The sequence below is a fragment of the Elephantulus edwardii genome, unplaced genomic scaffold (genome assembly GCF_000299155.1).
Source record: "Elephantulus edwardii isolate Elephantulus edwardi_28Jun2011 unplaced genomic scaffold, EleEdw1.0 scaffold00221, whole genome shotgun sequence".
Taxonomy (NCBI): Eukaryota; Metazoa; Chordata; class Mammalia; order Macroscelidea; family Macroscelididae; genus Elephantulus; species Elephantulus edwardii.
In genome coordinates, this window is record NW_006399971.1 from 2,499,250 (window position 1) to 2,514,708 (window position 15,459).

A 15,459-nucleotide genomic window follows, 5' to 3' on the forward strand; every position below is an offset into this window, starting at 1 on the left:
GGGCTGGGGGTCATTACATAGTTTCTATGCTACATCATTTTAGATACATATATACATGCATTTCACTCAAGTCTGGGATTTAAATTGCCTCATATCCATGTGAAAGCTGGGACAATAAATAATGAAGGTCAAAGAATGTCTTTGAATTTTGGTGTTGATAAGTAATATTGAGTATACCACAGACAAACAGAACAACAACAAAAACGTATCTTGGAGGAAGAGCAACCAGAATGGGCCTTAGAAGGGGCTAGTCCTAGTGAAAGTCATCATGTGGTAAAGTAGGTCAGTGAAAAAGAAGGCCCTCTGAGAGATGGACTTACACAGCAGCTGCAACAATAGGTGCAAGGACAGGAGAGTCTGTGAGGATGGTTCAAGATCTGGAAATGTTTTCTTCTGTTGTATGAATATGAATCAGAATCTAACAATGTAACAATACCACATGTTTAAAGGTCATTGCTTGTCACTGATCTAGTCCCTAATTCTCCTTTTCTAAAAGGTATAATTACTCTAAATTTTATGTTTATTAATCTCATGTTTGTCTGTATTCTTTCATAACTATATGCGATCATCAAGTACTAATTTTTCTACATGTTTTAGCTTATGTAAATGGTACAAGAGTGTACACAGTCCTTTACAACTTACTTTTTGTTCACTACTGTGTTTGGAGGATTTATTCGTGTAAATACAGTTTTAATTAAATTCACTGCTATAAATATATGCCACAATTAAGTCATTCTTCCATAATAGATGTACACATATGTATAATACTTTGCTGTTACAATACTGCAATGAATATTCTTGTGCCTATCTTCCATGAATATGTACAAGAGGTCTAGGTAAGGATAGAAAGAGACTGCAAATGATTGTGTAGTACACAAAACCTTGCCACTGGCTTTCATATGGTTGGAAGCAGAATGTGAAATATATTTTAAGCATTTTCCCAAATTTATTTTACTATTTAATCTTTTTTCTTCCATATGTCATCCATCTTTGATCATACATGAACAAATGAAATTCTTTAAAAAACATAGGTGGGAAATGCTGCATTAATTTTTTTTAAAGATTGTCTTGCCTTCTGAAAAAGATTCTTTTTTTTTTTTTTTAAAAAGAAAGATTTCCATGCCTCCTCTTATAATCCTTGGTTTTTTTCACACTTAGCATACTCTAGCTACTTTGTGTAGCTTTTTATGTGTAACTGGGAAAAAGAAATGCAGTTTTCTTTGTTTCTTCTCCATTTTTCATATTTTGAGGAAGTACAGAAAATCAGTCTAGAACAAAGGAAAGATCTCTGGGTATAAATTTCAGATAGGTTTTTTTTTTCTTTATGTCATCAGAAGGGAGAAAATGGGTACCTTCTTGGAGATCTAAGCTGAAAAACTGGAGTCTTAAATGCTTCACTCTCACACAGATGTCTAGTTAATAAACTGTTCCCTCATTTCCTTTGTGCTCACTGGAAGAAATAACAAACTCTACAAGGTGCCAGTGATGATTTTTGGGTGCTTTTCCTGAATTTCAACTTTTCCACAATGATGTTATTAGGTGTCGTCAGTGTGAATAGCAACTCTATGAACAACAGACCTGAACCCTGTCCTATCCTGCACCATCCTCATCAACTCTGACACACTTGAGCACTGCAGTCACTGTGTCTATCGATCTGAGGGTCATCCGCTCTTTCACTCAGCTTCCACCTTTCCAAGCATGATGTCCTCCTCCAAGGAATAGCTTTTTACCAATATGCTTTTTTTTTAAATTTAAAAAAAAATTTTATTATTTGTGTGTGTGTGTACCATCAAATCAGATCTGACTGGTACAGGAGGAGATTGTCCCTCCTTCCCCGGCAGAGCATCTGGTGGATTCGAACCATGTGCCTCTGCGATTGCAGTGCAGCTTCTTGCCACTAGGCCACCAGAGCTCTCCGACCAATATGCTTTTTTAAGGTTAGAGTTTACCTGCATTGGTCTCTTAAACACATATGGATGCCAAAGGATTAAATTATGTCCTCTCAAAATGTGTTGTAATACTTAATCTCTATCCTTACGGTTATAATCTTATTTGGGAATGGACTGTCTTTGTTATATTAATGAGACAGAAAAAAACCTGGGTATCTTGAGTCAAAATCTTATGAATTAGAAAAAAAGATTAAACAAGTAAGCGAGAAAGCATAAACTGGGGAAGACAGATGCCAAACCACATGAAGTAGTTTATCCAGGAGCAAAAGCTCAAAGGCAACAAAGACCCTCCTCCAGAGCCAATGGAGGCAACACTCTGAATAACCTGTGAGAAAAGAAATTTGTTAACCACTTGTGTTATTTTTGTTAGAGTAGCACTAGATAAAACTAAGATAAACTCTGGTACTACACTAGTATCTATAACATGGAAGTTAGTTGTGGAAATGCATAATGGATGAAGGTTAGAAGAATTCAAGGGGCCTCAGTGTAAAAGTTCAGAGTGGTTGTGTAGAGACTGTTAGTAGAATTATAGATGCCAAAGGCATTTCAAGTGAGGGCTCAAAAGGAAGTGAGGATAAAATCTTTACTGTTTTGCAGAACCCATACAGTGCCAGCAACAGAATGTTTCTAAAAATAGAGACATTAAAAATGCTTCTTTTTCTTTTAAAGTAAGCCTTTAAAAGAAAATGATGATGATGCAATTGGGGAATGGAGAAAAGGCAATGCTTTTGTATTCAGTGGCATATAACTTGTATAAATTATGTTCAAACGTTTCATGGAAGGTGGACTTGTAACTGATGAACTTAGATGTCTGGCTGAGATTTACAAGCAAGAACTTAAAGGAGCCATGTGGTTTCCCCTTGCTGCTTATAGTAAAATGTGAGAGGGAACAGATGGCCTTAAAAATGAACTGTGAAAAACAAAAATAACACAGCCTAGGGAAATTCTGTTGTACAAGCTAAAGACATATATCTTGCAATTTTCATCAAAGACACAGCTATCTTTTGTTACAGAGATTAAACCAGCGACAAACCAATTTCCACAGTATAAAATCAGTTTAGATTAATCAGTTTATTTAATCAGTTTAGATTAAAGGGGCTGAAGTTAGAGAGCAAAAGTCCACTGGCTGAAATGCTAAAGGCAGGAAACAGGACAAAGGAGCTACATCTCTGGTTTTCCACAAAAAAAAAAAAAGCACGATCCCTGGAGTAGCGTGGAGATCAGCTGGAAGAAACACTGGAAGGAAAGCTGCATGAAATGAGGAGGGGCATGACTTCTAGGGTCTCAAAGGATAAAGTCAAAGCCTCTTAGGTTTCAAGGAGTCATATCTCCACCAACTCAGCTCCAGGCTGTGAGGCTGCCATTCCTCTGGTCAAGAAGATGGAGCTGCTGCTCAGTGCTGACAGGGCAGGGTTTCCATGCCCACAAAGCAGGAGGATGGAGCATACTGGGGCTTAACTGTGCAGGGCTGCAAATCAGATGGACTAGAAGATCTTGTTGTTGTTAGGTGCCATCCAGTGAGCTCTTACTATGTACAACAGAACAAAGCTTTGCTTGATCCTGCACCATCCACACAATTTCCACTGTGCTTTAAGCTCACTGTTGCACGTACAGCATCAATCCATTTCATTAAGGGTCATCTTCTCTTTAGTGATCCCCCACTACTCTAAGCATCACATCCAGGCACAGTTCTTGCCAGACAGCATGTCTGAAGTATGGGAGGTGAAGTCTCACCATCCTTGTCTGTAAAGAGCGTCCTGGTTGCTTTTCTTCCAAGACAGATTTGTTCGTCCTTTTGGTAGTTCATGGTATATACAATGTTCTTCATCAGCACTCCAATTCAAAGGCATCAGGTCTTCAGTCTTTCTTATCAACTGTTCAACTTGCATATGCCTATGAAGAACTGGAAAATACCATGGCTTGCTTGGATCAGGTGTCTATTATTTTTTTTAAAGGGACATCCTTGCCCTTTAGCATTTTAAGGTGGGCCTGGGTTCCCAGCAGATTTTTTTAAATATAAAAAATGCATTATTTTCATTTTTCCATTGTTGCACAGTTTCTTCCCCTACTCTTTCCTTCATCTACCAGCCCTTCCTACAAAACACCCCTTGTTCCAGATTTTTGTCATACATATCATGCCTAATCATATATTCCTTTCGGACATTTCTTCCCTTCACCTGTTCTAATGCAGTGTTCATTATCTATCCACTCTTTTCCCATTCTCTCCCTAACCTACCCCCCACACATCTGTGCTATTTTATAATCATGGTATTATGCAGTATTTGTCCGTTTGTGACTGAGATTTTTTTCACTCAGCATAATGTCCTCCAGGATCCTTCATGCTGTTGTTACGTGCCGTCGAGTCGCTTGTGACTCATAAAGACCCTATGTACAACAGCCCTAAACTCTGCTCTACCTGGTGCCAATCGCACTGTCTCTGACACTCCCACCCCGATTACCCCAGTCACTGAATCAATCCACCTCATAGAGGGCCTTCCCCTCGTGTGCTGTCCCTCAACCCTCCCAAGCATGATGTCCTTCTCCAGGACCTGTCTTTCCTTACAACATGTCCAAAGTATGTTAGACGGAGCCTCAGAATCCTTGTCTCCAAGGAGCCACCTGTTTTAACCCTTTCCAGGATGAATCTGTTTGTTTTCCTAGCAGTCCATGGTACTCTCAATACTCTTCTCCAGCACCACAGCTCAAAGGCATCAATTCTCCTTCTATCCTCCCTAGTCATTGTCCAACTCTCTGATGCCTAACAAATGACTGCAAAGACCATGGCCTGTATCAGATGCACCTTAGTTTCCAGAGAGACACCATTGCTCTTCAGTACTTTGGAAAGGTCCTTAACAGCAGATTTTCCCATGGCAATACGCCTTTTAATTTCCTGGCTACTGGTGTCAAGAGTGTTGACTGTGGAGCCAAGCAAACTAAAGCTGTGAACAATCTCAATCTCTTCACCATCCATCCTGATGCTGCCAATTGGTCCAGTGGTGAGAATCTTTGTCTTCTTGACATTGAGCCTCAATCTATATTGAAGGCTGCAGTCCTTGATCTTCTGCAACAAGCGCTTCAGGCCCTCCTCAGTTTCAGTAAGCATAGTTGTGCCATCTGCATAATGCAGATTGTTGATAGATCTTCCTCCAATCTTGACCCCACATTTCTCCTCATAGAGCCCAGCCTCCCAGATAATCTGTTCTGCATACAGGTTGAAAAGGTATGGAGACAGGATGTATCCCTGATGTACACCCTTCCCAATTTTGAACCATGCAGTGTTTCCTTGCTCTGTTCTGATGACTGCCTCCTGGTTTCGCATTAGAACAATCAAGTGTTCTGGGATTCCCATTCTTCTCAGAGTCAGCCACAGTTTGTTATGATCCACACAGTCAAATGCCTTTGCATAGTCAATGAAACACAGATACACATTCCTCTGGTACTCCCTGCTTTCAGCTAAGAGCCATCTACAATAGCCCTAGTACCACAATCCCTTCTAAACCCAGCCTGGACTTCTGGCAGTTCTCTGCTGATGTGCTGTTCCAGTCATTTTTGGATAATCTTCAGTAGAATCTTGCTTGCATGTGAAATAAATGAGATTGTTCTATAGTTTCCACACTGTGTTGGGTCACCTTTCTTTGGAATGGGAACAAATATAGATCTCTTCCAGTCAGTTGGCCAAGTGGTCCCTCATGTTGTGTAATGTTTTATGAGTTCATTGTTTTTCAGTGCTGCATAACATTCCATTGTGTAAATGTATCATAGTTTTTTCTTTCTATACATTCATTTGTTGATGGGTACTTGGGTTCCCACAGCTTCCATCTCTTGGCTGTTATAATAAATCATGGGTGTGCATATCACCTGTTTGAGTTGTGGCTCTGGTTTCTATAGGATATATCCTTGTAGTGGAACTGCTTGGTCAAATGGTATGTTCATTTCCAACTTCTTAAGAAAGCACCAGACCTCCTTCCATAGTGGCTGTACCATTTTACATTCCCACCAGCAGTGAAAAAGAGTTCTACTTTCTACTCTCTGCATAACCTCGCCAGCATTTGTTGTTTACTTGCCTGCTGAACTTTTCTACTGTTGCTGGGGTGAGATGATATCTCATAGTTGTTTTGATTTGCATCTCTCTGATGGCCAAGGATTTTAATCATTTATGTGTTTGTCATCTGGATGTCTTTGGTGAAGTGTCTATATATATCCTGTACCCATTGTGTGACTGGTTGTTTATATTTTCCTTGCTGAGGTGCTGGAGTATTCTATATATATTAGATATGTCTTTTATCAGATATGTCATTGTCAAATATTCCTCTTACTCCAGTCTGTGGATTTCCTGCTTACTCTATTGGAGAAGATGTTTTTATATGAATAGGGTATTTGGTTCTTCCCAGCAGATTTGTCTAATCTTTTGATTTCTTAAATGCTGCCACCATGGAAGTTGACTGTGGATCCAAATAAAATTAAATTCTCGATAACTCTGACCTTTTCTTCATTTATTATGGTACTGTTGGTCAAGGAGTGAGAATTTTTGCTTTCTTGATATTAAAATGTAATTTGTTCTTAAGGCTGTAAGTGCTCTTCAATTTAAGTAAGTAAAGTTTTATCTTTGGCAAGATGCAGGTTGTTGATGAGTCTTCCTGTAATCCTGATGCCACACTCTTCTTCATACAATCCAGCTTCTCAGATTATGTGCTCAGTATACAGACTGAATAGGTATGGAAAAAGGATATAAAACCTTGATGTACATCTTTCTTGATTATTAAAGTAAGCACCAATGCTTCACACTGTTGAAACTTTTTCTTAGTTAATGTAGAAGTTTTGCAGGAGTATAATCAAGTTTTCTGGAATTTTCATTCATTTCAATAGTATACCTAATTTATTATGATCTACATAGTCAGATGTTTTTTCATAGTTCATAAAACACAAATAAATATTTTCTGGTATTATGTGCTTTCAGCCAAAACCTATCTAACATCAGCAATGATATCCCTCCTTCCATGGACTCTTCTGAATCCAGTTTGAATTTCTGGCAGTTCCTGTCAATGTACTATTCCAATTGTTTCTTAAATAATCTTCAGCAAGATTTTATTACATGTGATATTAAAGATGTTGTTTAATAATTTCCATATTCTACTAGGTCATCCTTTCATTATTTTTTTAAAAAGGCAAAAATATTAATCTCTTCCAGCTGGTTGGCCAGCTGTCTGTCTGCCAAATTTCTTGGCATAGATGAATGAGTACATTAAAGGCTCCATTTGTTTGCTGAACCAAGTCAACTGATATTCTGCCCATTCCTGGAGCCTTCTTTTTGTCCGTGCCTTTAGTGCAGCTTAGACTTCTTCCTTCAGTACAACTGGTTCTTGATCATATGAATCTGAAATGGTTCAGTGCTGACTATTTTTAGTACAGTGACTGGTTATTCCTTCCACCTTCTTTTGATGATGCCTGAGTAATTCAACATTTTGCCCATGAAATTCTTCAGTATTGCTATTTAAGGTTTGAATGTTCACTGAGTTCTTTCAGCTTGAATAGTACTGAGCATGAACTTCTTTTTTGGTTCTCCAGATCCAGGTCTTTGGAAATTTCTTTTTAATACTTTGTGTTCTTGAACTGCTTTCTGAAATCTTCTATTCGGATCTCTTACTTCAATAATTTCTTTCACTTTAGCTTCCCCATATTCTCAAGCAAGTTCAGAATCTCCTCTGAAAGTTATTTGATTTTTCTTTCTTTCCTGATTTTTTTTTCCAAGCCAGCACAGCTTTATTGTCAACAGAACCTATAGGACAGAATGGGGGACATTCTTTGCCCTCCGAGTGACTATGGAGAATGAGTGTCTGGTGTCTGTGGGAGAAGCGAGTCTGGGGAGTGAGAACATCTGGGGCCACCACTGGGGGCTGGGTCACTAGAGACAAAAACTAGACTGTTGGCATGGAGCATGGAGTCTGATGAGGGGCTGCATGTGGGCTCCTCCTGGCTCATCTGCAGAAGGGCTTTGAGAGCAATCATCTCAAGCTCCCTGAGCCAGATGGTGGAACAGGCAGAGGAAAATGTGGGGGCAACACAAGAAGACATGATAGGGGGTGAGAGCAGCAGCTTCAAGGAGTTCATCACCTACTGGGGTGCCTTGGCAAGATACAGAGGGACACAGTGCCCACAGGACAGCAGAGGGTCTGAGACAAAGACCTTGGCACAGCTCAACACTGGGAACCCTGCATCCCTGGGTGCCTGCTCTCTGTTCTGATGCCCTGTTGTATCGGGAGCACCAAGGTCTCTCCTGGGGGTTGCCTTGTACAGTGGAAAGAAAGAAGGATGAATGACTAAAGGTCTGGTTTGAGAAGCAGTAGCTTACCCCACACTGGTCTCCCCCAGCTGAGGTCTTGCCTCATAATAGCAGGGGGTCTGGGGTTGTAGATGGATCATCCTTGAAGGGGCCAGACTCTGAGTCATCTGGGGGTGAGGAAGAGCTGGGGTTCTTGGGAGTAGCTTGATAGCCTGACCTGAGGTTTGCCAGGTTGCAGTTGCTTCCTTGGGGTCCTGGAATATCTGACAGATGAAAGCTGAGGGCTGTCCTGTAGTGTTGTTCCTGACTCCTCTGAGGACTTGTCCCCAGAGACCCTGTTCCCGCCCTGGTCAGCACCCACTGAGACACCATGTTCCTCCAACACCACCTTTTCTCCCTGGCCTCATGGCCGAGTGGGTGGCTGGGGCGGCGTGCAGAGTTTCATGGAGAGAGGACCGGGCATGAGCTCTGGGCTTGGGCTTACAGCCTTGGTGGTCTGGTCTCTTTCTTTTTTTTTTTTTTTTAAATGACCTTTTGCTTTCTTCACATATATGCCATCCACAACCTGCCTGGTCTTTAGTCACTAGTGTTTAATGCTTCAGATATACTCTTGATATAGTCTGTAAATTTAGGTATGATATTGGGAAGGATGTGCATCAAGGATGTGTCCTGTCTCCATACTTTTCAATCTATATGTAGAACAGATTATCCAGAAGGCTGGGCTCTATAAGGAGAAGTGTGGCATCAGGATTGGAGGTAGACTCATCAACAATCTATGTTATGCAGATGACACAACCCTGCTTGCTGAAACTGAGGAAGACCTAAAGCACTTGCTGCAGAAAGTCAAGGACTGCCACCTTCAATATGGATTGAAGCTCAACATCAAGAAAACAAAGATTCTCACCACTGGGCTGACTGGCAGCCTCATGATAGAAGGTGAAGAGATAGGGATTGTTGACAGCTTCAGTTTGCTTGGCTCTACAATCAACACTCTTGGTATCAGCAATCAGGAGATTAAAAGATGAATTGCATCGGGAAAATCTGGTGTCAAAGACCTCTCCAAGGTACTGAGGAGCAATGATATCAGTCTGGAGACTAAGGTGCACCTGATATGGGCCATGGTCTTTGCCATTACTTGTTACGCATCAGAGAGCTGGACAATGACTAGGGATGAAAGAAGGAGAATTGATACCCTTGAGCTTTAGTGCTAGAGAAGAGTATTGAACATACCATGGACTGCTAGGAGAACCACCAAGTTCGTCCTGGAGAGGTTGAAGCCAGGTTTCTCCTTAGAGGCAAGTATTCTGAAGCTCCGTCTGACATACTTTGGACATGCTGCAAGGCGGGATCAGTCTTTGGAGAGGACGTCATAAAAAAGGACAACATACAAAAGATGGTATTTGCTTCTCTCATAGGTTTGTTTTACTTTTCTTCCGCTTCAGTTAGAACATACATATGAGAAACTGATGATCTGTTCTACACTTCTGATGATACTGAACTTGTCCTTCATCTCTTTCCACAGATGTACTCACCCTAATTCCTGAGCAGACCCTCAGCTGAAGTCCATATGTATAGTTCCCATTACTGTTTTTTAAAAATGGTATTTATTAGGAATAAATCACTGGTCTTAACAACATTTTATCATGTGGTCTCTGGCATTATTTCTATCACCAAGGTCATATATTCCAACTATCAATCAAAGTTTTGTATTATAATCACCAGTTATTATTGCCAATGCACCTTGACTATATAGTCTATCACTTTTAGACTGAAAAGTCTGGTAGAAATCCTCAATTTTTAATCTCTGGCTTTAGTATTTGAACAAAGATGTTTTAACAGGTGTTACCTGTATGAGGATGAATACTCTCCTATCACTCACAGTACTGTACTTCAGGACAGAGCTTAATGCAAAGGAAACATGGCTGGTGGAAGACAGGTCATGTGAAAGAGTTAAAGAGAAAAGTAAGGGGAAAATGGGGAAACACCCCTGGAAAGTCAGGGAGACTCAACCCTTATGGCATGTTACCAGGAGGGGAGAGAGCTGTTACGTTCTTTTGATGATAATTATACTTTCTATTCAATTATTTGTCACTTCTGTCATTGTAGATCACATGACTGTTCAATTAAAAAACGGCTAATTCGAGTTCATTTCAACTGAGTAATACCTATGATGTTGATCTTTATGCATTCTATTTCATTTTGGACAACTTCCACTTTCCCTAGATTTAATTTTCTCATTTCTCTTGATTTTGAGTCATGCCACATCAGTAGCTTCATTGACTGACAGCTTTATTCCAGACATGCTCATAAGGAAGCCTTTACTCTTAGAAGGTAGCTCTTCCAGAGTTGTATTTTGAGTGCCTTCCAACCCAAAAGCTTCTTTTAACACTGTATCAGACAATGTTCTGCTGCTATTTCAAAGGCTCATTATTTTAAAAGTGGATGGCCAGTCCTACGTAGTAATACTATGGAGCAGTTCTTGAGTCAATCTCTTCTGCAATATAAAAAAAGATTAAATAAGCCAGTGAGAGAAGCAGAGCTAGGGGGAGATGCTGTAGCCACAGAAAGATAGTCCAGTGGCAAGATCTCAGAAGAGACAAACAAGGACCTTCCTCAAGAGCCAACAAAAGAAGTCTTCCTGGGCTTCCCTAAAGCCAGCAAACATGCCTTTCTGTGCTTCCCCTAGAGCTAGCACCTTGAATTCAGATTTCCAGTCTCACAAACTGTGAGAAAATAAACATGTTAAAGTCACTCACTGATGGTATTTGTTATAGCAGCACTAGACAACTAAGACAGTGTTTATTATCAGAACTGCCTCATAAAATAAGCATAAAAATTGCTTGCAGCACATTCTCTAGTATGTGTGTGTGTGTGTGTGTGTGTGTGTGTGTGTGTGTCTGTGTGTGTGTGTGTGTGTAGTAAGTGCTCAATAAATTGCCACTGTTATTAATATGTAAGTTAGGAACTATCTCAAGAATGGATCGGAAGCATTAAAAACTATATACTATTTAAAAGTGGCTCAATAAATTGTCACTATTATTGCCACTATTAAGAGTTGCATTGGCGATATCTTCAGTGTTTCTGAAGGACTACTGCTACTGCAATTATATTAAGTCAGTTTCAACATTTATCCTGAAGAAGGAAAAAGAATCCTTCCCAAGCAAGCAATCCTTGAAAGTGCCTATTATTCAGGTGAATGAGTTTACACTGAATGCATTATTTTTCAGAGTCAGCAAGCAAAATGTAGATAATACAAAGGCTAAGTGTCAATCACAGGTAATCACTGATGAGTACATGTTTCACAAGGTCTTATGGTCATTATTTAAGAAGGGGCAGCAAAAAGCAAGGAAATTCAACCAAGTGCAAAATACATGCATCTCAACACTTAGATACCAGTAACAAAAATATATGTAAAATTCTTTTGAAAATGATATGGTTTCAGTAGAGATAGAACATCTTTACAGAAATATAACTTCTAAGAGATAAAAGCTATAACCCCCTTTTGCTGTTTACCTGGATGAGTCATGGTGACTGGCTCCTCTTTGGATTTATTATTGTAGATGACTACAGCAACTGCATTGTGGAAAGCAGCCCGTGATATTTTCTCTTTAAATGTACAATTTCCCCTCTGCAGTAAGGCAATCCATTGTTTGATATTAGGAGGAACAAAGAATCGTGTTTGAGGATCACAGCCCAGATGATCAGCAACTAAAAAGAAAAAACAAGACAATACACACATATATTAATGCTTTCCTGAGTAAAGAAAAGACTAATCAAGTCCTTATCAAGTGTTCAACTGTTCTCTGAATATTATACAGCTCTAAAGCACTTACAGCACTTTGCTGATGACAGAGCTAGAACACAACACAACAGTAAAAGAATCTGAATCATGAGCTGTACAAAGAGTGGATCCACTAAAATGTGACTAGTGATGCAAAGTAACACAATGAAAGTCTCTTTTTAACTTTACAGATTAATAAAGAAAGGACTGATAGTATTTAGCGTAGGTTGATAAAGAGAGAAAAAAAAATCAGCAAGAGAAAACAAAAACCAGAACACTTAGTTCTGTGCCGTAGCCCTGAAATTGTTCACTCAATTATACTTAGAGCTTCCCCACTCCCAAGGTAATCAGAAAAAGAGATGTATTTTGCTTAATGTAAAGGAACAAGCCAAAATAACTGTTTCTTTCACCAAATGGTCTCACTGAAATCCATTTATGTTCGAATACATTTTTTAATAAGTATCTATGCACATTAGAGAATTAGTTTTGGTCTACATTTAAATGTTTATATAGTAAAAATAACATGAAACAAAACTATATTATTTATCTATATTTATTATTAAAAATTACTCTATAATCCAACATTAAGATAAACATTAATTTACTTTACCTATTTCTCTTAATTTAGTAACAGCTTTACATTTAACAGTTTAAGTATGTAAGTATTTTGTTTTATACTAAGCAGGTGATTTAGTGGTAAAAAACCATGCTGCAATCCTCAGTGGAAAGAAACTATGCTGCAAAAAGGGGTTGTTGTTGTTAAGGGCCAATGAATTGTAGACAACTCATACTGACCCTATGAACAAAAGACCTGAACAACTGTATAACTTTCATTGTTTCTCCAAGTTCATAGGGTTTCTGAAAGCAAGCTATTTGGGAAGTGGATGCCACTCCTGCTTCCAAGCTTATTTTAGATCTGGGAGCTCCACCTAACACTGCCCACAATGGGTAACCATTATTGTACATGAGGATAATAATACTATCCCTTGTGATCACAAATTACACGGTCATCATTATACATTTCATTAAAAGGCCATTTCCCCCTCTTTAAATACCAAGACATCTGAATTGTTCGGGTCAAGTTTCCTCAATTTTTGATTTATGATCATCATTCTTACAGAAGTTCCTCCAAATAAAAAAAGAAGTCCCTGGCTTCTCTTTATCTCTCTTACCTTTACACCTTCATAGCAGGGTAAAATAAATAGAGTACAGTGTCTAGAAGGGGGTGAGAAGTTACTAAAACTAAGTGTGAAGGCTGTTGTACACAGTGGCAGAGAATAGGGATCCTTATGCTTCCTGGGACCAGTCACTGCCAGAACACTGTTGGTAGGTAACGAGAGGTGAAGAATGCAAGTATTTGTTAGATCCAAAAGGATGAATCTAGAAGAAATGAGTTGAGGCTAGAAATAAGGGAAGGTAAGAAAAGCTCGTACAGAAAGAATGACATCATCGAGGAAATGCTTTTTGCTTCCCACATGTCTGGAGGCATGTTCTTGCTGGAATTTACTCACTGCTGATCCTTCAGTAGATTACCTTTCAAAAGTAGTAAATCACATGAGAATTGACTGCCCGTCTTTCTCCTACAGAGCATCTATGGATTTGAACCACAATCCTATCAAAATGCAGTACAGTTTCTTAGCACTAAGCCACCTGCTTAGTATAAAACGGAAGTGCTTACACACTTAAATTGTTAAATGTAAAGATGGCACTAAGTTAAGAGAAATATTATATTTATCATTCCTCTACAAATAATCCAAGCGTCGAGGACTCTCCTTCATAGTGTCACTATGAGTCACCTGCGACTCGATGGCACTTAACAACAACAACAACATACAAATAATAACTTAACGTCCTCCCATGCGATTTATTAAAAACCAACTAGAGGGTCAGCTATGTATTAGTTTTGACTTGACACCACAAAACAACAGCAACAACCTATCTTAAACAGTTTCTACATTCTGAAACTTCAATCAAATTAAAAAGAAAATAAAACTTATCTCAAGATCTTTGGTAGCTAGTTAACAAAGAACAAAGTTAAGGCACTGTGAAATAATGAAATACTATTTCAGTTTATAGATAAGTAAAAGGTGAAGATCAGAATTTAAGTAACTTGTGACAGTTCGTCAACTGTGCCTTTTCTGTTAGTTTTATAGATGATTACGCTGCTTTAAAACTTAAGCATTTAGATGCTTTAGGTGTCGAGTCAGATCTGAATTCTGTCGTATTTTTTCACACTTCTTGACATACTAGAGCTCACTGTGACAGTTACTGCATCAATCTACCTGGTTGAGGGTCTTCTTCTCCTTCACTGGGACAGTCTACTTCTGTCTTTCTGAGCTTCTGAGCATCATACCCCTCTCCAAGGAATAGCCCCTTCTAGCAACATGTCCAAAGTATTATGAAGTGAAACTTTTATCATCTCTGCCACCAAAGAGCACTCTGGCTGCACCCTTTCAAGACATATCTATTTGTTCTTTTTGTAGTCCATGGGATGCTTAGTACTCTTCTCCAACCTCACAGCTCAAAGGCATCAATTCTTCTTCTGCCATAGGTATTTGCTGTCAGCTCTCAGATACAGCAAGTGACCTGAAAGACCATGGCTTGAACCAGATGTACCTTAGTCCTCAAACTGACATCATTATTCCTCAATAATTTGGAGAGATCCCTAATTGCAAACTCTCCCAGTGTAATAACACATCATCTCCTGATTCCCTGACTGTTGGTACCAAGGGTGTTGATTTTGGATCCAAGTATGATGAAGTTGTTAACTGTTTCAATCTTTTTTCCATCTCTTGATAGATGGTAACAGTGGTAACAATGTCTGTTTTCTTGAAGTTAAGATGCAAGCAATATTATAGGCTGTATTCTTTGATCTTCTGCAATAGTGCTTCCAGTCCTCTTTACTTTTGGCAAATAAGGCTGTCATCTGCATAACGTAAGGTTATTGATGAGTCTTCCTTCAATCTTGATGCCAAATTCTTTAGAATCCAAATTCCGAAATAAATGCTCAGCATACAGACTGAATGTATATGGATAGCTAGTACAACCCTGACTCACTTTCTTAAATTTTAAACCATGCAGAGTGCCTTTGTTCCTCTTAAGAATAGGTTTGAAGCACTAAACATCAATGATCGAAGACCAGATGAGTTGTGTGATGTTTATCAAGGACATCATCCATGAAGATAGCAAAAGGTCATTACAAATACAGAGAATAAAGAAAAAAAACCCAGAATGGATGTCAGAAGACTATGAAAATTACATGAGCACACTGAGAAGTCAAAACAGTGGGGAAATGTACTGAAAGAAAAGAAATGAATATTTCAAAGGGCTGCTTGACAATGCAAAGTATTACAATAGTATGTGCAAAGAGCTGGAACTGGAGAAGAAAAATTAATTAAATAGCTCTGCATTTCTCAAACTGAGAGAACTGAAAAATAAATTTAAGCTTC

At 39.0% G+C, this 15,459-nt stretch overlaps 1 protein-coding gene across 1 annotated transcript in view; it reads right to left on the reverse strand.

The window, feature by feature from the left end:
* RNF130 (ring finger protein 130) overlaps positions 1-15,459 on the reverse strand; it is a 175,875-nt gene that overhangs the window by 112,812 nt on the left and 47,604 nt on the right. The window contains 1 exon segment of the mRNA XM_006898119.1: positions 11,743-11,937. Within this exon segment, the coding sequence (XP_006898181.1) occupies positions 11,743-11,937 (195 nt within the window).